Source organism: Diadema setosum, chromosome 13, assembly GCF_964275005.1.
Source record: "Diadema setosum chromosome 13, eeDiaSeto1, whole genome shotgun sequence".
In the NCBI taxonomy this organism is placed as follows: Eukaryota; Metazoa; Echinodermata; class Echinoidea; order Diadematoida; family Diadematidae; genus Diadema; species Diadema setosum.
In genome coordinates, this window is record NC_092697.1 from 16,231,992 (window position 1) to 16,255,697 (window position 23,706).

Sequence of the window (23,706 nt, forward strand, 5' to 3'; positions counted from 1 at the left end):
CACTTTAATTGCACATATTTCTTGATAAAATTGACTTTACTTTTAAGTTTTATGAGTAGGTGGCTAGGTGCATTTTCATCTCATTTAATGAGAAACAAGCAAAATATTCCTGACATTATTTGAGTTCAAGATGAACCTTTAGATTGCTCAGAAAAGTGGTGACATAAAATCCCAAACATCCGGGGAAGGCACCTGTGTAATTATTTTGTGCATCCTCGGAAAACTGCCAACTACATGTATTTGAATTACAGATTGAACCTCCACGGTCAAACGTACGGGGTAAAGTGCATTGACAAGAATTAAAACCGACAGATCTTGTACCAATTGTTTATTTGCATTGTTTGTTTGTTTTCCCGTGATTTTGTTAATTTTTTCACAGGTCAGCTATAGTGTCTCTGCATTTTACTGAAGTTTTATTCAATGTTATGTATTTTCATGTATACCTGTGATACTACACGTACTGTATACGCAATTTCTTGTTACAGTATCAAGAAGACTTGGCATTTGTACCCTTTTCGTGTATGAAGACATTGGTATATTGTACCCTTTCACGGACTGATAGATATAGGGAGATTAATCCATTGTTTTTGTTTTGGTAATTCTTATGTAATATTCATTCTGTCATGGTGAGTGATCTTTTTGAATCCTTTCTTTTTGCAAAAATAAATTGTGGTACACGTACAATGTCATGCTACAGTCATGCGAATGCTTTTTTCATTTCTTCATTCAGAATCACGTCTTCTCAAAACTATAAGATTGAGTGAAAGTTGTGTGAAGCCGAGAATCCACTGTGGTCTCCCAAAGACACTCTGCTGCCACCAATATAGGCCTACTTCACATGAATCCAACATACTGGTACTGTTTGTTAAGATAATGCTACTGTCAAAGTGGACATTTTCGTGGTGCGGAAATTTTTGCGGTGTTGAAATTTTCACACATTTCACGCAACCTGAAGCTGGCACAAAAATAAAAGCAGGCAAATATTTTTGCATGCCATATGTTTCTTTGTTTCTTTGGTCAACATTTTGATTCTGCAGAATTAAAAACAAGTCAAACTCATCTCACCCAGGTTTTGGGCAGGTATACAGCATACCACACACTGGCTGCTAACCCACAACACATGAGCAAGTTGCAAATAACAGTTGTTGTCATTACAAAAAGACAAACAAACAATATTAGCAGCTTGCAATGACATTTTGCATCTCCCCCTATTGGATTTACTGTAAAAATAGACATATCTGCTGGAGTAATTCTTTGCCCTCATTTGGGTAAGATGACCTTTGCAAGCTTTGAATTCCATCAGAATCAAAATATATATACAGTATCAGTATTACATATGAGCAAAAAATTGCTTTATGTTGCACTACATGTAGATGCATGAAAAATTCCATTTTGGCAATACATGGATGACCTGCTAGATACACATTCACATCCATGGCAAAGAAGCGGGGAAATCTTCACAGACATGTATCCAGCAAGTGGGCCCCAAATCAGGCTTTTATTCAGTAACCTTTGTACTCAATAATGAGAAAACCTGAGCACCACTCGATAACAATATCACAATTTAGACAATTCCATCATGACAAGCTTTTATCGAGTCACCATGAAGTGTACCTGATACTTGCACTCCATAAATGTCCCAAAAAACTTCTGCTCACCAAGTGGGATAGTTCTTTGCATTTTGCCTTTTATAAGAGGAAATTCGCCGGAGGAACTACTGTATTTTACATAAATGTATGGACTTCTGTGGGGCTCAGTGAAGCAGTCAATATTTATGTCATAATATTGCATAAATATCTATTGCTTCACTAAAGCTCCACATACAAATTCATATGTAAAATATCATTATATATAAATTTCATGCACACATGTGGCTGACTAGAGTCTGCCATACAATGATATACTTGAATATGTAAGTCAAGCACTCAGGATATCATATCACAGTCCCGTGTATGCGGCATTAGACCCAAATACATGAACTGCAGATTGTACACATTGGCAAATGCCTGAGAATGTGCCCAACCTAGAATGTACAAAAAGTACCATCTTTGATTATGAACTCCAAAATGAAGTGCAAATACAATGTATTCCTCCACCGCCACACAGTTCCTAGCGAGGGCAATGCATTCAACACTGAAAAAGGTGTTTAATGCATTTCATACTCTGACCAACGAATCCAACCACATTTCCCTTGTCTCCAGGAACTGAAGTAGGTTAAAACTTGGAAGACAAAGGCACAGAAGTGTACAATCTATGTGGTCATTAGCAAATTAATGGCTTTCACGTACTGTATACGCCATATATTTCGTGAGTCTAAATTTGTGCGAATCAGGAATTCCCAACGATTTCGCGAGTTGTCAAATCCGCGACCGTGGAGTCCTGTACTGAACGGAAAAGTGTACATGTGTACGTCACTGTCACATCGGGATCAGAGTCAATATTTTCGTGTGTCTTTAATTTCGCGAATAGCACCTGACTCCCAAAATTCGCAAAAACCTCACAAAATATTGGCATATACAGTATACATGTGTTCACTTCAAGTCAAATGCCAACACCCTGTAATAACAACTTCCCTCGAAACATCCACATGTACCACATATGGTAATATACATGGACAACGCATTACCAACCGTCGCTCCCTGTCACATTTTATCCCACTTCATGTACACAAAGAGAGAGAGAGAAAAAAAAAAAAAAAAAGGTGGGGGAGGGGCAAGGAATAGAACTTGAAACTGGATTAAAGTGCTTATTCTTGATATTCCAAATACCCCTACAGGTTATATGCTGCTTCAAATGTGGAGACATTGAGTTATTAAAGTAAAAAGTATGTATGTATGTTTCACTTCTGATGACTGCTCCTATAAGTACCAGGACTGAGAGAGGTAGAAATAGATGGAGGGAAAACAGGGAGAGATATATTCAGAATATGTCATAGAAAGGAGAGGGAGAGATACACACATGATTGATGTACATTTTGTAGGGTGGCCCACATCTCAAAATTTGAGCATGCTGCAGGTAACAATCTTGGAAATATGCATGAATATGTGTGATGTGTATATCACAAAACATCAAAAGTACTACATCAGTGGACTACCTTTTATAACGAAGTCCTTGGGACTGGAAATTTTCTTTCGTTATATCGAAATTTCGTCATAACCGAACAAAAAACAAAATACGAGCTTAAATTTTTGCGGTGGTTTTATTTTCGTGAATTTCGCGAATCGCCTTTGAATCGCGAAAATAACAACACACGAAAATAACAACGCGCAAATAAGTAAGTTCAGTTAGACCCTCGCAACCGCGCTCGCAACCGCGAAATTAACAACACGCGAAAATGTCCTCGAAGGACCAATTCGCGAAAATATCTGTACGCGAAAATTTCAGCTTGTACAGTAAACAATAACAGACGTAGGGTGGATAATGGTCCGGCCTGAATTTTTACTTCGTTTCAACCGGAATTTTGTTATAACCATGTTTGTTATAACGGGAGTGCACTGTATATGGCCCATGCCTGGGGTTTTACATGCTCACTGTTGCTCCCTTAGCCTATCTTTTTTTTCCCCACACACCTGACCAGTGAAATGAGCTGTAACCCAGGGATGAAAACTTATAGCCAGATTTCTACATAAGTTTTCGGACACATTTGACTCATAAATGCAAATTTCCCACTTTGGGTACACAATCAATCAGAAGCAAAGTACATGTACTTACTTGTAAAATGTTGCATATATTTCAGGATATACGACAAAAGTTTTATCTTGTGCTAGCAAATATCATTTGAAATGCATGAATCCCCTTTAAGACCTTCCTGTATCAAATAAGCTTTAGACGTAGTGCTTCAAAAATTCTTACAAAATATCTGTCCACCAACATGTTCCATATGGAAATGACATGAAGAGCTCTGAATTGGTTTAGTAAAATCACTGAATTCATCCAGCAAAGTCCAAGCAAGAATACATTCAATTGTGGGGGCCTTGGTGACATACAGTAGGCTCTTTGGTACGAGGGCTATCCACTGGGTTTTTAATGACCGATGGATTTGCTGGACAGTTGTGTATACCACAGTGGACATGACCACAACCTACAAATACTCCAACTCAAAGGCAATGCATTTAGAGGCAAATGCAAGTATCCAGCATTTATTTTGGGATGCACTTTAGCCTAGACTGGAAAACCATGCCAAGTGGTGGCACGTCATTTCCTCTCCTCTCTTTGAAGGCACCTGCCATTTCTGTCTCTGTTTCCTCTTTTTTCCAAATACAAAAAGAAAAAAAAAAAGGTACAACTTCCGAAAGAAGCAACATGTGAATGTATGGTACACTCATTTAAACTCTGAAAGATTCCGCAGGTCTACCCTATTGCTGATGCAAATGAATGAATGAATGATGCAAGCAAAAGGTACTGTATACGCCATTATATATTTCGCGAGTCAAATTTTCGTGAATCGATACTTTCCGACGATTTCGCAAGTGGTTAAATTCGCGATCATGGAGTCCTATACTGAACGGAGGAATGTGTATGTGTACGTCACATTCTTATCAGGATCAGAGTCAATATTTTCGCGTGTTTTTAATTTCGTAAATAGCAGCTGACTCCCGAAATTCACGAAAATAAAATCCTCGCAAAATATTTGGCTTATACAGTATCACATACAAAGGAGCTCTCCAATAATTCTGAATATCCTTTTAAAGCATTACCCTCTCACCGTCCACTGTCACTTTACACGTAGCATTTATTTCTGCTACACATACCAGCCCTTCCATTTCAGGTGTTCCCAGACTCCACATGTATGCACCGTATCATTGCACGCCCCTCTCTTGCTGCCAAACTTCACGGCAACACCACGACAACAATGAATATACACTGTATATTCCGGGTGGAGGCCAGATGAGCCTCTCATCTGCTGGAGCTGAATTTTCAATCCATTCTCGTCTAGTGTCTCATCAGTTCCTGATGCTCTCCCAAGATCCGTTTCAGTTCATTCTTCCTAGTCCTTCATGTACATCAGCCTCCAATACGCGGCCTTCATCCGGTCCCACATTGCACCCGGGGAGTCCAGGGCCGGCCGCACGTCAAGAATGGCAAACTCGTAAGTCTTCCTGTTCACGGGACCACCGTCGTAGTAATCGATGACGTAGCGCACCTTCTTCCCGCACCGGTCCACGATCCAATCATGACGGTCGAACGGCTTCTCATACCTAGTGTGTAAAGACAAACAGATGTCTTTTTAAAATTTACAGATAGGCAGAGTAACTGCTACTGCCTTCATTCCTACAGTCACAAAAATGAATGGGAGATAAAATATCTACTGGAAAATGTCTCCCCTCTTCCATTCCCATGTTGTTGTGCCCTAACACATTGCCAATGCTGAACACTGGCACTGGTCCAACAGTCCAAGACCAGTAAAAATCACTGTTAGGCCAGCAACTTTTCAAGGATTGCTAAATTTCCTTATTGACAGGTTAGGGAAAATAACAAAAATAACACGTACATTGTCAGGGTGATATATCACTTGGTCTTCTCCCACTTCGTCTAATAGTCATTTAGTCTCAACCCACATGGTCTAATCCCGTTTCATCTACACTGTACAATCAGTTAGTCTAATGACCATTTAGTCTAAATGCCACTTAGCCACATTACCGAATGATCTTCTACGGCTATGCCCATCCCATTTCATCTAATACCCACAGTATATTAGACAAAGTAAAAAAAAAAAAAAATCCAAGGAGACAAAATTGCAACTAGATCATTTGGTCATTTGACGGAATGATGATTAGCCAAGCTGGGCATTAGACCAAATAAGGATTAGACCAAACGGGCATTGGGCAAAATTGATAGTAGACCAAATGGCCCGATTTCACAAAGGTGGTACAATTGAAACCATGGTTTAAACCATGGAGCCAGTTTCCTTGTGCCAGCTAGCATTTTGCAGGACTGCAATTCTTCCTCTTGTACTGCACGTTGAATCCTGTGTAGTTCTCTTACAGCATTATTAATGCATTCTGAACAGTTGCTTAAATTATCCACTCACCCCATCCAGGTCCTGACTCTGGCTCTTGGGGAGAGGTCGTTATAACGACCACCAAAACTTTCCAGCTTTGGGCAAGGGCATTCTCTGTTAGCAAAAAAAGACACACATCAGAGGTTCACCAAGGTGGAACAATTTTTGTTGCGGCATTCCTACAAACTGCATTCAGACTGTTGCAGGCCTCAACCAAATATGGCATCCTAAATCAGCTCTCACACAGTACACGAATCACAATTTTCTTGCTATAAACTTTCATTCAATTAAGGTGATGGTATGGGAAGTCTAGCATTGTTCCACAGAGAAATGGCAGTCCAATGAAACAGAAATGTAGTATGTAGATTGTTAATAGGAGGGTCATGACCCTACCCATTACTTTGATATCGATCCTTCACTTTCATCTGGGATGGTATAGTATTGGTTTTAGGTAAGGATTGGGCTTTTAACTTTTTGCAAGATATTAAGAAACAATTTCTGAAATAATACAGAGCATATCATTTCAGTAGCGTTCAAAGTTTATTAGATGAAAATCAGTTTTGGAATGGCTGAAACATCTAAAAACAAAGTAAAACAAAGCAATCCTAACAAAAGGTGGGTCCCTACTTTTATTAGAATTGCTCTGTTTTGATATCTCAGCCATTTCAAAACAGATTTTCATCAAATAAATGTTGAATTCCTCATGGAATTACGTGCTCTTTCATATTTTAAAAGAGGTTTCTCATTATTTTACCATAAAATGTTAGAAATCTGCAGTTAAGTCTACACAAAAACTATACGACCCCTGTAAGATAGGTTACAGGCATTTGAAACTGAATGCTCCATTAGGATCAGCACAGCTAGCGTACTCATTAAAATGTAGAAAATACACAAGAACTGAAGCAAAAGAATTCAATATGTTTCTGATGGATAGTTCTTTTGACTTTTCATTAAAAAAAAACCAAAACAAATATGCAAACCCAAACAAACAACAAGGCAAGAGCTCAAATGTGTTTCGCCCATCCGCGTAGAAGAAATTAATGTTTTTCTAACTCCCGGAAGTTCATTGACCCCGCCTATGACCTTTGACCTAGAGCTGACCTTCAACTACCCAAGGGACATTTACCAGCCAAGTTTGGTCACAAACAGACATATGGATCAAAAGTTATGAGCCATAATTGAAGCGCGCCGTGAAAACTTAACATTGGGCCCTAAAAGTTTGTTGACTCCTGTCTGTGACCTTTGACCTTGTGATGAACTTCAACTCCTCAAGGGACATCTATCATCCAAGTTTGGTTACAAACGGACATAGGGATCAAAAGTTATGAGCCATAATTGAAGCGCGCCGTAAAAAATTAACATTGGACCCTAAAGTTCATTGACCCCTGCCTGTGACCTTTGACCTTGAGGTGACCTTCATGTTTGGTAAAATGTGCAACTTAGTATAACCACTCCTCCCTCCAAGTTTGATTGAAATTAAAGTCCTCAGTAGAGAGTTATTCAAGTTTTTGTAGCATTACGGACGGACGACGGATGGACAGACGCCGCAAGCGATCCCTTAGTCTCCCCTCACCTCCGATGGGCTTGACAAAAATGACTGCCCAATCCAGCTACAAAGGCAATGAGCAATGATATCCTTTCAATATTACGTCAGACTTGTATTTTATGAAAACTGCTATCCATGCATGATACATGGAGACGCAAAGGACAAAGAAGGGATCTTACTTTGCATGGAGCGCCTCCCACTTCAGCACCTCCTGCCACGCCTGCTCGTTGTTGGCGTTGTGGATGCGGATGATGTTGTTCATGTCCTCCTGCTCGATTTCGTCGGGCTGCCAGCGCCACCCCTTCCTCAGCATGGCGTTCCAGAACATCTGTGCGGAGGGGTAGACCCAGTTCTCGCCCTCCTTGGCGTGGGCTTTCGGGATGCTCGACGTCACGCGGTCCGTGGAGAGGGAGAATGGCTGATCGGGGGCTGGCCTCTGGTTTGGTGGAGGCATCTATTGTGAATGGCAGAGGGGGTAAGGAAGAGACACACACAGTCCCATTCTGATTAATCAGGATTCTGTTAAGGCACTATGGACAGCAGCTTTTCTAAAATGTTATGACATACAATGCAAGAGAACCAGATTAATTCTTGCTACATAAGTCATCACTACAGACCTCAAACCTGGCCACTTTGTACTCGACACTGGCTCAACAGGGCAAGCATGAAATGAGCATCAAATCGACATTCTTTTGGGTTCAAGCTGAGTCATAATTCGCAACATTGTTCATTATCTTGTACATTAGTCATAGAAGATTTTTAAACAGCAATTTCACTCAATATTTCATTGAAGTTGATTATGATGATATGATAAACAGGGAGTAATACAAAGACACTAGGTAGTAGAAGTGTTATCAAAATCTGGCATAAAATAAGAATGTTAGGAGATTTGTTATTTCATGTGGATTATTCAACAGTGATTGGTCAGAATCCTAAATCCCATGGATGCAAAATTAGATGTGACCTCACCTTGTCTCTCATTAACGTGTACCATGTCTTCACTTAACTTAGTCTTCTGTTTTAGGATGACGACACAAAGCTATACGTAAATTGTACCCTACACATCAAATCATCAAGTAAGCAATGCAATGCTGTTACATTGTGGGAATGATGATTGCTAGACTACTGACCAAAAACAAATAAATAAAATTTTATTAACATTTATGTGTAGTCAAAAGTGGAAGAGCTTGCATGCAATGGTATCATCTCTTCCATTCCACCTACGTAGCTGTGAAGAATATCACTGCTTTGCTAAGAAAAGGGAAAGTATATAAACATGTTTTATCAGGTACAGTGTATTCTCATTCCATATCCAATTTTGATGAAACTTGTTAAGTACTGTCAGTCTATTTGTTTGCTTGTTTGTTTGTTTGGTTTTTGGGTGGTTTTTTTTTTTTTTTTTTTTTTTTTTTTTGTCACCAGTCATTTCGGTGATCTTGAATATAGTATTGAATTGAACCCTACCTACAGGCCATCACATATATTTGTGGAGACTGTTGCAATGTTCATAATTCTTGAAATACAACTCTCTCTCTCCCTCTGATTTGGAACACTGTGTATTGGAAAAAAGCTGAAACAAACACAGATCTACGATCTTACAGAGTACCAGCATCTTGTTAGGTGGACTGAAAAAAATAGGGGTGGGCCTGCCTTTTTAAGAAAATGCAGGTAAGTCATAAACTTTGGAGTCATACTGTCTTAAAATGATAAACATTTTTGTTTTCAATGCAAAGACACCAAAAGCTCAGGAATAAAGCTGCTCATTTTCATCAAATGATAATTTATGAAATCTACAGGCACAGAGAGTAAGATTATTTTGTGACACAAAAAAGTCTGCCCAAACTTTCAAAAGGAAGCATAACATGTCTTGGAAAAGAGAGGAGTAGCAATAGAAACTTATAAATGCATTGTATCAATTAAAAGATGAACTGTTGCCTCAGCTTTTCTACTGGATGCACACTTGCCATTCCCTCTCCTGGGTATGTCTATAGCACTGAGCTGTCTGCACATGGCAGTCAAATATATGTGGGGACCTACCTTCTACTTTGCAAAAATAACCTAGGATACAATATAGTATTGTTCTGTCTGTCTGTCTGCTTGTCTGTCTAGTTGGTCATGAAAAGTTGATGGCAACTTTTCTCAAAATTGTCTTTGTACTTTCTTCTTTGCACATTGTATTACAGTATTGTGAATTAGACGTGCATGTTCATTGTGATGCCAGATGGCATTCGATCAAATGGCTCTTTCAGCGTAAACTTTTTGTACTTGTGAACTTTGTAGGTGGCCATTATGAATGATCATTACAACATCATTACAAAACTCACAATGAGAAAGCCTAGGGATCTGTGATAGTAACTGAAACTGTTCTCATGTCCATTTAGAGTGAGTACAAGTGTAAGGTACCGTATAAGCTGATCATCATCACCAGTCATTTAACTTTCCATGAGTTGGTACATTAGTGAACTCACCCTATTCAAGGGGTCAATGTCATCTGTCTTGCTGTCCACCATGAGTGTATTGGAACCCCCAGACATGGGGCACTCGCTGACTGCTTGCTTCCCTGACTGGTGCATGGGGCACTCCGATGGTATAGCACCTGCGCTGGTGGCAGTGGCATCTTTGGCAGGGGACTTGTGCATGGGGCATCCTGCGGGTGCATTCTTTGTTACCGGTGGAGCAGCAGCCTCTGCCCCTCCTTTGTGCATGGGGCACTCTGATGGAGGGGAAGACGCACCCGTGGTGGATGGCAGACTCGCGACGCTGGCGGCTTGGACCGTTTGAGACGAGGACCAGACTCCTCCCATGTCTCACTACTTCTGTTTATGTTCCTCTAAGATCAAAGCCTCCTCTTGAATGCCAAAATCTGCAGAGATATCAAAACAATGGGTGAATTAACGTTACTAAAATCTGAGTACATTGTACTATCGAATGGCTGTCAGTGTCATCATAGTGTACAGGCTGCCAGGCCCAGGCCAGGGCCAGGATTCGAGGAATGCATGTAAACGGTTTATGTTATCACAGCAATACCTTTTCAGCCTCACCGATCAGGAACTACAGGGCTGCCAACTCTCACGCATTACCTGTGAGACTCACACATTTTGACCAAATCTCATGCTCGCACACTAATCAAACATCATCTCACGCACAGAGAGAGAGAAACAAATCACAGACGTTTTGATACACCCGCGCATGCAAAACTCCACCTCCGCATCGATCCTAAACGCAGTCGAGTTCATTTTCACCAGTATTGATATCGTTAGGCTGGTTTACCGCGCTGATCATAGATTAAACAATTTGATTGGCAGTCATTGATGGTCGTACAGTGTACCTGAGAGAAACGTGCTCGCGCTCCAAGTCCAACCATCGTCCCAACCAGTGAATGTTGTACATACATTACATATGACATGCTAATTATTGCTATGCACGGCCCGCTGGCAAAAAACCCAAAACTGAAAAGTGCTACATGTATGCCATTACGCCGTTACAGTCTAGTCTTTACATATATCGCATGCATGCATGTTCGATTTCAGCTAACTTACTGATTAACCATGTCGTGGAGAACTTGTAATGTTGTAAGTGGCCAACAGAGGTTTCATCACCAATTTTTACATTAAGTGCTCATTTTAAGTACACTGAAAAAAAAAAAAATCACTTTCTTCAGTATGCCCCAAATATGCAAAATAGCTCCCTATCATCTGAGGGCCAGGGGGGACACCCCCTCCCACACACGTCACACCCTCCTCCCCGCTTGGTTGCTCCACTCCCTTGTTGGGCTCGGTTGTTTCACTCTCAGTTGCGGATCCAGGAATTCCATAAAGGGGGAGCACAAAAATATTTCCTATAACTTCTGGTACTAACGTATTTAGTGGTAGTGTCTACTACTAACATTAGTGGCGGGACTCTAGTCTCTAGAATAGGACTAGATAGGCTCGGCTTTACCACTGCACTGCACTTCTGGGTTTCATCGGCTGACAAGCAAGCAAAAAAAAAAGGCTTAAGTGCAAGTTTCTTGCGCAATAATTAGATCTCTAAAGGGGGCGCACATGCCCCCTTTCATTTTTCCTTTCTATTCTGTCTCTTTCTTTTATTTTCCAAACATTTAAAAGGAGGAGCCCGGTGCACCACTTCCCCCTTGCCTTGTGGCTTGGATTTGCCACACGTACTGGCTCCCTCGCAAATATCTCACTCTCACCTGTCAGACAATGTTGGCAGCCCTGAACTTTTATCTTTGCACTCATGAGTCATAGATGGTACTCACTCACTTGTTACTGTATACGTATGTTATTGTTAGATCTCTTGAGACTTTGTAAGTCACTAAACTGCTAAATGTATGTTTTCTAGACTCTAATTCTTTTCCAACATTTGGGGATAAAGTCTAACGTTAGACTCAGAGTCTGATCGAGACAACGTCAACGATGATGCCGAACAAGACTGAATGAAACTGAAAGAGTGAATCGAATGGTTAGTTCTATAAAATTACATAAAATGCTAGCCGGACCAGACGCCGTGCACTAGCGACACTTGTGTACAGCGACAGGGCTGTGTATTGACCGATTCTGTGACGCGCTATGTGTATTTTTGGCATGGGCGCAGCCATAGTGGGTGTATCAGCCGACCCCCCCTCCGCACTCCCCCACCCCTCTCCCTACACTAGCACGCGCGCAGAATGAAAAACTACTTTAGCCAATAGGCGTCTCGTACTGAGTGCGCGAATGCTTGCTTAGTGCGCGAACCTTTGTTACAAGTGCGTGTAAACATGTTGCCCCTGGGTGGGGGAGAGCAGGGGGGGGTCGGCTGATACACCCACTATGGCTGCGCCCAGTGCCGTAAAATGTCTGCTGCCCTCAACGAACCCGAATCGGTCAATAGACTAGTGTCTAACGTTACTATTCTAACGTTACTCGTTTGTTAATAAAATGCCATGAGAAACTTCCACAACACATGAATGAAAAATATCGTCATCACGATTAAAAACAGGCAAAACAACAAACGAGATGGTACTTACTCTGAATATCTATGCTCTTTTCGACGCAGAAAGTACAAATTAGGTGCAGAAAACGAGTCTAGCAGAAGTTAAGCAACACATGAAATGTAGTACGTTGCGTTGAATGTGGCGGACGTCGCGTTTGTGTTGCATAACTTGTCTCCTTTTTCGCAGGCGAGAAAGCGCCGCAAGTCTGCGGATGTGAGTACAGAGCAAGCGCCTCCTGATATAACATGTGTGAGCCGAACGAGCCGAATGACCTTAGCCTCCGACGGAGGCAGTTCATTCGTCAGTATCTGGTGGATATGTGCGCTATGAGGGCTTACTCTCGATTTTGCGCAATACCCTGGGGCATGTTTCGACGCCATTTTAGTAAGCAAATCGCTGAGATTCTCGCAAGCTTATTACGGATTTCTGCCTCGCTTTCAACAGAGGAATAAATGTATTTAGGACCTAGTTTTGTCATAGAGAAGTACCATTCCTGCAAAGCACGAAATAGAATAGAAGACAAGCTCTTTGTTTTGCAATCTATAGCCCCTCAAAGTGCGATGCTGTTTGTGTTGTCTGAAGTCTGAACGGGGGAAATCACATCAGAGCCCCAAGCTTTCCTATTATTATTTTTTCTTTTTAATTTTATAAGGCCTAATCTGAATTCTTCTTCTTCTTCTTCTTCTTCTTCTTCTTCTTCTTCTTCTTCTTCTCCTTCTTCGCCCTCTCTTTTGGACGTGAAGGGAATTTTGATTCCAACTCTCCCCCTCTCTCTCGTCTCCAAGTTGCCTTCCTCTTTTGGCCGTGGAGCAGCTGCATGCAGTGGCGGATCTATCATCCAGGTGGGGCGCACCGGAAATTGAAACCGGATTGAAACAAAAATGGAATATTTCCCCAACAGTACTGGTGCAGCACAGAATTTCAGATCTGAAAATGCCAAATCTCTCTCGTGTGCATATGGGAGGGGTATATCCCCCCCCCCCCCCACACACACACACACGTTTCTCTGAATGTAGTTTGTCTTGCTTTTTTGAATGAAACAAAAATCGAATACTTCACCATATAGAGTGTACCAGTATATCTCTGAATTTCAAGTCTCAAAATGCATAAATCTCCCTCGCGTGAGTATTCACCTTCCACACTCTCCCCCGCACATTATTCCCTGAATAATCTTTCTTACTTTTTTGACACAGACGTGACAGAAAATAATCTAATATAGGTTTTTCGTCCATCTTCGCACCATTAAAAATCGATTTCAAATACTTTTTATTCAAATTCTCCCCAATAAGCACACAGGATACAAATTTTCAGTAATTCAATAGAAATACTGCCTGGGGACATATTTATTGATATTTCTCTTGAGCAAGCCAATAGACTGTATGACATTTCTGGGTATTTGTGTGGATAATACATTTTCGTGGAAAGACGATGTTAATATTCTCCGTAAAACAATGTCACAAATAGATGTAATTGATAGATTGAAATATTTTTATCATCTTCCATATAAACTATGCTAACTCCAGCTTTATTTTACCGTATATATGGAATTTTAGTGTGGGGCAACACGCATCAATTTCTTTTGGAAAACATTTTATTATTGTAAAAAAAAAAAGTCATTGAGAGTAATTTTCAACTTAAATCCGGGTGCTCATACTGAGAATTTGTTTTGTGATAGCAAATTATCAAAGACAAATGATTTATATTTATTTCAGTTGGGTCCATGTTCAAATACAATAATTAGAAAAAAAATGTGATAAATATTTGATCAAACCTTTTGTCGCAATGATGCGGTACACAATATCCTGCTCGACGTTCCAGTGAATATCATTTGCCATTACTACGAACAATTCTCGTCCAAAATACATTCGTTTTCACTGCCCGAGGTTCTGGAATAGCCTCGACAACACTCTAAAAGAAGCTCTGACTTTTCCTCCCTTCAAATCAAAACTGGAAAAAAGTTCTTTTGTCATCCTCACAAAAACAAACAAATAGATAAAAATGATGATTTTTTTCTTCATTTTCGTAAGAATAAATAAATAAATAAATACATGATAGATAAATAAATGTATATATATATATATATATATATATATATATATATATATATATATATATATATATATATATATATATATATATTAATATTAAGAGTTTGTGTTTCAATCATAGGCCAAATTTGTTTAGAATTTCAAGTCCTTACTCATGCCTTGGTGACATTTCAGATAACTGAATTGTAGACACTTGTTTTTGTTTCTCTCCCTTTCTTGTTATGCCCATCTTTAGTTTGTATTCCCGCAGCCTGTGGTCCCTGCTTTCGTTCTTGTCATTGTCATAGTCCTTTTTTTCTGTTTGTTTCGCCTGACGTCACGATATCACAATTTTCATACATGGAGTCATTGACTGATCTTGAGATGCCCTCATAGAGTAATTCACAAATTTTATAAGCTATGCATTTCTTGTGAATTCCTCTTTTCCATACAGAGTTACAAAATAAGATTGTACTGCTTACTTGTTTATTTATCTAAAAACCAATGTTGGTATTATCATAATACTGTATCTATGTTTTGTTGAAACTTATGTGATTCAAAGTTCCTCAAAATAGTAAGCGTTATGTATATTGCTTTGTATTACTTTATATGGAAATAAAATCATTTGAATTGAAATGAATTGAATTGAAATCCTGACTTCAACTTAGTCATTGTCATCTTAATTCGTTTTCGTCAGCCATTTTCAAAGAGATTGCATTCAAATCGTTAATTGCCATTGAAATTCATCCCAGTCGCCCATCGACTGACACAAAGATCAACTTAGACTTTGTCACAATTTCATGAATTCAGTTTCAAAGAAATTACTCTATAGTTAGATAAGTATTAGTCGTTTATTGTGAGAGCGAGCCAATTCTAAACCGGCATTATCTCACTTTCTCCCGGTATTCAGATCAGTAGACAATATTCCAAAAACCGTTTACTTTGACAATATTTATGGTAAACAGAAAAAAAAGATAGTTGCGAACCTAAATCGCAGAAGTGGACCATAAAAAATCACGTTTCTAATCAAGACAGATTATTTAGAATCAAGGTGCCTTCCTATATGAAGACCTCGATTTAGGAATCTTGAGGTTGCACATTAATCAGGGGGTCAACAATGGTCAATCGACATAATATTATCATGCATCTATATGTGTATAAAACAAACATGGAAAACGGCAAAAAAAAAAATGATGTCTCTTCATTTTCTTTTGATTAAAGCGGGCTTAGGTACATGTAAAATCATCTTTAATCATGTTGTATGTGCCTGGAAACATGGATCTCTGTCTTCATTGTGTGACAGTGTAATGTTCCTCCCTGTGTGTTGTGGGTGTGTTTGTATGTATGTGCATGTGTGTGTTTATATGTATATTATAAGATATACACAGGGGCGGATCCAGGAATTCCGTAAGAGGTGGGGGGGGGGGCGGGGGGCGCCTTTAGGAAATTAAAGGGGTACATGTGGCTCTCATTTTTTCTTTTTATTTCTTTTGTTTTATCAAAAATGAAGGAAGGCGCGTCCGGTGTGCCCCACCAGGATCCGCACTGATATGTGTGTGAGGGTGTGTATGTGTCTGTGTTTGTTTTTCTTTGTTTGTTTGTTTGTTGTTGTTTTTGTTTTTTTTTTGGGGGGGGGGAGATGCCTGGCGCGTGTGTGTATGTCGCTCCTTAATGTGCAAAAGGTGAGCGATTGTGAGCAAACAGAAAAGAAAAAAATGTGATACAATAATAAAAAAAAAATGACTAAATTGAATAGACTTTGTTCGAAAATGATCGACAAAAGACGAAATTGAAACTAGGATTGGAGCTTCCAGATCTATACCCAGGGACGAAATTGAACTACAAATTTACTAAATTGTATGGAAAAAAAAAAGTTTGAAAATGAACGGGGAAACCTATACATCTATACGGTTGCTTACCTCCTTAAAGAGGAAATCCAGCCCCAAAATAAATAAACTTCAAAAGAAAGAGAAAAATATTCCCTACAGAACGATACAAAAAATGACAAAAATCGGGCAAGAAATAAGAAGCTATGACATTTGTGCTCTCACAATTTCTTGTTCATTTCAAATACAGAAATGACAAAAATCTCATTCACTTGTAAATATAAAACTTGCTTTAAAACTATGCACCAAAAAGGAAAAAAAAAAGAACAAAAATGTTAACTCTGATATGTCTTGGTACAGGTATGAGAACATGCCTTTCCTTGCATTAGCTAAAAATAACATATTTTCCACATTTCATATAACATGCATGAAAAATTGTGAGGGTATGACATCATCGACTCCCTCACTGAATATTCATAAGGAGTGGTCAAGAAATGCTTTCCCAAAAAAAATGTGAAATTTCAAAATGTCATACAGCTGTACCTTCCCTATTTCTTATACGATTTTTGTCATATTTGTATCGTTCTACAGAGAATGTTTTTGTTTTTATTTCTAAGTTTATTTACTTTTGAGGTGGATTTCTTCTTTAAAACAGAGGAAATGAAAGGGAGGCAGAATTCACTCCATGTATTGGGTCATATTCATACGCCTGCGATAATCCCGCGATTTGCTTACTAAAATGGCCGCCATTGCGTACATCCGCTTGCGTGCAAAATCGTGAGAAAAAGTTCGCAAACTTGATCCGCACAACAACGGGGCAAATAATTTTTCATGGATATCAGCGGTACGTGATAATGATCGATTCAATTTGAGCGGCAATTACACTTTTGAAATAATCAAAGAATTTAAATATTATACAAAAATTTTAAGATAATTTATTCATGCATTAGTTGTACGAAATATTACAAAAATATAAATTTACATTGCATGATCATCATTCCGAAATCATCGGTCTTGCAACTTATCATATAAATTGGCAATGCGAGGTTTGTGCTATCGTCAAAAAGAAATTAAAGGAGAAACAGTGAAAAGAGTGGACCCACTGTTGGGGACGAGAGCGGAAAGGAAATAAGTACACCTGTGGATAATTTTGGACGTTTTTATCTTGCCTCAAGGGTGAGATATTACAGAGGTAAAATCTTGATTCCAGAGTGAATTTTAGCCGTATGGATAGAACTATTAGAATGTGTTTGTATTTGCTGCTATGAAGTGTGGTCCCATCTACCTAAAACTGTGTCCCTAGTAGGGGCCTATGTGGGCCCTGGTTGTCTTTGCGCAGCGCAGAGATGCCTATAAAGCCCTAGATGCTTGTCCGATGATAATTTACATAGGTACCTGGCCCTACATATAAACTGTATACAGTACAACTAGTCCAGCACGGGTTCTAATTCGGTACTAATCGCGATCGCGTCGGATTCTCGAAAATCTAAATTTAGTTGATCTTCTGCCAGTTCTGGAATGATTAAAGATTCTAAGCCAAATTTTACAATAAATTTACCTCCTTGTAACGTAACGGTTACACTGACAGTATAAAATCATCACATGATTGTCATGAACATGTCAGTCAGATAAAATTATAAACTTTTTCTTTGGCAATGCGGCCCGGGCCTCGGGCCCTAGAATCGATCATTGGTAAATTTAGATCTCTACCTCTTTCCCCGTATTTATGCCAAGGTGATATCCCATGCCATGGCCATGAACTACCACACACTGACTGAGCAGCTGGCGAGCTTCTCTTGTTGTGTGGAACGCTGTTTGACAAGTGCGGAAGTGGTACTGTAGAGTGATAAAGCCCACCTTGCTTGCACTGCAATTTTGAGACTTAAACCCACCAACACTGCGCAGTATTGCGTACCTTTGCTCTCTGCTGCTGCAGGATTATCGAGCTATACATTTACAAGGACAATGTTGTTATGTTGCATCACAGAAAATTCCCCTGAATGATCATGGCGCAAAGTGTGAGGAAGTCTGCTATGCAGTAGCTTTCATTTTTTAACATTCTAGCTAGCCACAACAATCACGTAAATATTTTTATGCCTCCTTCATCCATCCGCTGCCACCGCGATTCCCGAAACTGCCACCCATGCAAGTGAGGTTTGTGTGTGTATGTGTGTGTATACATGTAGTGCCAGCCTGCACATGGGTATCTGTGTAGAGATGATAACAGACTGATGGATCGGGATTATACGATTTTTGTGGATTTTTCTCTTTCATTATTTCACAAAATAATTTTGCTAAAGACAGTGGACATGTTACTTACTTGGGTTTACTTGGGTGTAGAGATGTACTGTATAAGCATCTGCTTATGTGCCCCTCGTCACTGTTTGTCTCTGATATGGGTCGTACTTCAATGGGTGGCTTTCCCAATGTCTCTCTAGTGCCGACTTGATTTGGTTTACACTGGTGGCTGAGACTGCTGCTTCTGGTAGAGCATTCCAGTTATGCTTCTTACAGCAAAGGCATTTTGTCTCAGCCGCAGTCTAATTCTTGGTTTCTTCGATTTCAAGCTGTGGCCTCTGGTGTTGCTGCATTCAACCATGTCAAAGAATTGAGTACTGTCAAGATGATCTATTCCCTTTATGATCTTGAATATCTGAATGAGCTCGGCTCGTTGCCTTCTGCATGCAAGGGTAGGTAGCTGGACGGTTTTCAGACGCTCTGCGTATTCCAGATGACGAAGGTGGGGGAGCAATCTTGTTGCCCTGTGTTGTACTTTCTCAAGTAGGGCTTCATCCCTTTTGAAAGTAGGAGACCACACCATATTGCAATACTCGAGTGTCGGTCTTTAGTGCTTTGTACAACTTGAGCCATCCCTTCTCATTCAGCGCTGAGAAAGATCTCTTGATTATTCCAAGTTTGACATTAGCTCTTTTGGCAAGCTCAGCTGTTTGTGCACTGAATGTGAGGAATCTATCACAGATCACTCCAAGATCTTTTTCGGAGATGTCCTGAGTGATCTCCTCCTCACCATCTTCTCCTGACATGGTACATGTTTGTATATTGATGGCATGGGATACTTTTACCATAGTGCATGTTTGTTATAAGGGGATTGCACTGTATAATGTACAGCAGAATATGAAACTTAAATGCCTTTTAATGCCCCCAAAATAGATCTATTCAATGAAGTATCCAAGTGAAATCAGTTAAATTAACAATTTTCAGGAATTACCCAAACTCTGTACAATGTACCAGTACAGTACTGTATTTATCAGTGCAGTGTATGCTGTTCTTTTGGCTGAATGTTACAAGGATGCAGAACTGTAGAAACTACAAGTACATTTGCTTAGTGTTTTAGAGAAGGGGCTCATCTGGTCGTGTTTAGCCTTCTTTGTCTGTAGACATTAATAGCATGTGTTTCACATTACATATACATTAGTTCGTTTTGTTTTTTTCACTCGGCAGGTTGTGAGCAGTACGTACATTACATCGTGCTTGATTAGTATTTTCTGTGTATTTTCTGTTCAAAGGAGAATGTCCGGTGAAGAAGACATCCCTTTGGAAGACTCCCTAGGAGGAGGTGGAGGCAGCGATGGCGATGACAACTCCTGGAAGCGTTGGATTGAGAAGAACATTATTCTGTGGGCAGCCAAGGATCCATGGGGCTTCATTTCCACCATATTCATGTTCCTCACACCCCTGTTCATCCTGAGCGGAATCCTGTCCTACATCCTCTACAAGGACATTGAGAAGAAGGAGAAGGAGAAGAAGCGGAAAGCGAAGCGAGACATCAACATTGCCAAAGCTCGAGGGCGAAGTGGCCGCTCAAAAAAGACTGATTGATGAAGACTTCAATGACAGCCTTTCCTTGCTGGGAATGGACTCCATAGACGGCAAGCTCTTTGTAATTGTATGTTTAGAGACTCGATTACCTAATTTGAATTTTGTTATAGAAATGGCTTCAGTTTATGATGAGTGTAATGTGAATTGCAATTGTGTCAATGCATCTATTGTTCAGACATTTCTCGTGTGTTTGTTGGTACAACCATTGCCATATCCCTCCAAATTAACAGGCAGAAGTTCTTTGTTCATCAGTTTCTGCTTTCCTGACATGGTTTATCATGGAAAATGCCACAAGGCATTACATGTATTGGTACTTTGTTTGATCTTCTGAATCTTTGATATTTCATTGAGACTTGGTAATAATGGACAGAGTGTACAGGTAACAGTATGTGAAGGTGACTGCATGATGCATAAGAACACAATACATTTGTAGTGTGGCTCCATGCAGTAATTTGCAAAAACTTTACAGTCAACTCTCATGCATTTTTAGAGGATCTTCAGTACATTTTTAGCGATCACAGCAGCAAACCTGCACTGCCATAAACGACCACAACAACCTGTATGTATTTTAGTATATTCTGCTCTTGATCAGGGTAAACATGTCAAAAGAAGACTAGTGTCTATCAGATATTTTCTGAACTTTGAAATTTTTATACAGTTTTGGACATCCTGTTGAAGTATAAAGTGTTAAGGTTCCCCTTTATATCTTAATTTGAACTTCGGAGATATTGAAATGCAGTGTGCACCAAGAAATGTTTATAAATACAGTATGTACAATTAACATGTAATATCACTATTTGTCTTTGCATAGTCAGCATAGTACCGTACACCCTGTGCATTGTGAAAATAGGCATTTGTCTGTCTTCAAAACATCTTTGAGATTTGATGTACTATCCATGTGTAATTAATTGTTTGAAATAATTTCAATTTCAATTTCAATTTCAATTTCATTGCCATGCCAGAGGCCAGATATGGGATGTTGATGCAGACCTTACAACTCATGGGCCATCTCAAAGCTAAGAGTCATACAGCTGTTTAAAAATGACATTCAAAACCATGTTCTGAAGGCTGTCAGGAAGTCCATACCCCAATAAATAAGCCCTATACAATGGTTTATTCTTACTAAGTTACTACAACATAAGTATCACCATAACACTGTCACACCATGTTTATATGGAAGCTAGTCTTCAGTGGGCCAAGAATCAGTCAGAGGCGAAGTGTTTTTCTTTGACCATGACTCTATAGGGTAATGTATTTTCTTGTTTTCAGTTTGTAATAGTTTGGCATGGACAGTGAAGAGTGCACCAAGATTACAGGACTTTTTTGTGTGTCTTTGTATTTTTCTAAGTATGGGGAGATTGGTCAAGCACATTTTTAGAATGACCACTTTTGTTTTGACACCGTTCTCCTTCCCCTCTTGGGTGTTCCCGAGAAGATTTTGGCTTACTGTACGAGCTGAAATTTTCGCGGTGGTTTTATTTTCGCGAATTTCGCGAATCGCCTTTGAACCGCGAAAATAACAACACGCAAAAATAACAACGTGCGATTAGATAAGTACAGTTAGACCTCGCAACAGCGAAATTAACAACACGTGAAAATGTCCTCCTAGTAGTAATTCGCGAAAATATCTGTACGCGAAAATTTCAGCTCGTACAGTATGCAGATTTCTGCCATCATTACAAGCACCCATATGCCCCCAACGCCATTCCATAACCATATATTTTGATGTGTGCAACATTCTAGATCCCAACTGCCTTCATGTTTGGCACATTGAGATGACAGTAGCAGAATGTCCTTCAAATTTCCTTCCCCTTTGTTGCATGGCAGTCATAAACCTCATGTCACTTGTATGCTCTTACAGTATGTGTCAGTCATGGTAGCTGCTACACAACTCAAGTACAGTACTGTATGCTTGATAGCTCCAGTTCTGTGCCAAGCCCAAACTCAACTGAAAAGTAGATACAAGTGTAGACTGACAGACAGACCCTATGGAAATTTTGCAAGAAGTTGTGACATGGACTCCGAGGGTGGTCAATGATGCAGCAAATCTCAAATCTCGTATCCACATGTCACTCTTTGGATCTGGATGTGTGAAACATTTCCCCCCACATATGCATCAACTGTCAAGGAGCACCTGAAATGGCTTTTGATACATAGATACATGTATGTCAGTAAAATGTACATGATTCATGTGTGCAGTACCCCAATTATTTGTGGTAGATATTGTTTCTTGTTTTTGTTTGATACTGCATTTGGGTTGGAGGAAACATCAGTGGACAGCTACAGTACATAGGGTGACAGATTATAAGGAGCCTGTCTGCCACAGTGATTGTGTATGCAACCCAGGGCAAACTTACTCAATATTACAGTATTGTGTACAGTGGTGTGCAGTACAGATGTAAATGACAAAAAATATGTTTTCCAATTACTAGAGAGAGATCAAATACCAGGAAATAAATGTTTTATTGTACATGTACTGTATTTACCATGTGTCTCTGTATGTGCTGCTGCTTTTGTTGTACATGTATTTTTAAAAGTAAGATTCTGGGTAATGTTTGTCTTCAATTATTACATTTAGTTATTCTACAAATTAAGTCTTCACACAACTGTTGTTTACATTGTGCAACCATCTACATTGTAAATCTTGTTTTTAATATCCATGCCAAGTTTTCTACTTTGTAAATGAGAAAACTTTTGATAAACCAGCTGTGAATTCGTAATGGATGATATTATTATTATTAAATACTGGCAATAATACATCAGCTTGTGTTTTTGTCATTTTTTGTCCCCAATATTGTTCCTTCATAATCTGTAGAATAAAATGAATGGAACACAATGTGGCATCAAGGAGGTTCTATTGATACTGGGTAACATATTGTAGCTGTTCATGTTTATCTTTCACAGGTGACAACCTTTAAAGCGATTTCCTTTCCATTATCTACAATGTATGTGCAAAATTACTTTCTAAGGTGCCATCAACCACTTGCAGAAACACAAACAGGGATAGAGAAAGAGAGAGGGAGGGAGATAGGAGAGGGAAATGCACTGTATGCAAATGCATGCAAGCATACTGTGTGATGTTTATCCTTCTTGTTGAGGATGAGTTAATTTTGCTATAACACACAATTTCCATAGATACCTGCCCAAGTATACTGTACAGTGATGTATACGCCATTTATTTAGCAAGTCTAATTATTGCAAATGGGGACTTTCTGACAGTTTCGCCAGTGGTTAAATTTGTGATTGTGGAGTACATGTACATGTACAGTACATCGTAATAAACTGAGAAATGCATTCATGCTCGTTGCATTCATGACAGGTTTACGTGGCTTAAATTCCGAATAACACCCAACTCACAAAATTTGCACAAACAAAATCCTCATAAAATATCTGGCACATTCAGTACATTGTACTCTGGACTAGTCTTCAACAGCCTAAACGAACATTCAAACTGATATTAGTAATCCCATGAAAATCCATCACACACAACTGCA

The 23,706-nt window shown here is 39.5% G+C and overlaps 2 protein-coding genes across 2 annotated transcripts; one reads left to right on the forward strand and one right to left on the reverse strand.

Annotated features, from left to right (window-relative positions):
• Window positions 1-1,468: 1,468 nt before the first annotated feature.
• On the reverse strand, window positions 1,469-12,654 carry LOC140236804 (holocytochrome c-type synthase-like). Its single transcript, XM_072316738.1, has 5 exons — window positions 12,553-12,654; window positions 10,016-10,410; window positions 7,727-8,001; window positions 6,032-6,115; window positions 1,469-5,198 (listed from the first exon to the last, which is right to left on the reverse strand). Exons 2-5 carry the CDS (start codon window positions 10,349-10,351, stop codon window positions 4,988-4,990), a joined length of 906 nt encoding a protein of 301 aa, XP_072172839.1. The 5' UTR covers window positions 10,352-10,410; window positions 12,553-12,654; the 3' UTR covers window positions 1,469-4,987.
• Window positions 12,655-17,424: 4,770 nt separating this feature from the next.
• LOC140236704 (small integral membrane protein 15-like) lies at window positions 17,425-23,483 on the forward strand. The gene is made up of 2 exons (XM_072316626.1): window positions 17,425-17,564; window positions 19,900-23,483. Exon 2 carries the CDS (start codon window positions 19,904-19,906, stop codon window positions 20,210-20,212), a length of 309 nt encoding a protein of 102 aa, XP_072172727.1. The 5' UTR covers window positions 17,425-17,564; window positions 19,900-19,903; the 3' UTR covers window positions 20,213-23,483.
• Window positions 23,484-23,706: the final 223 nt, after the last annotated feature.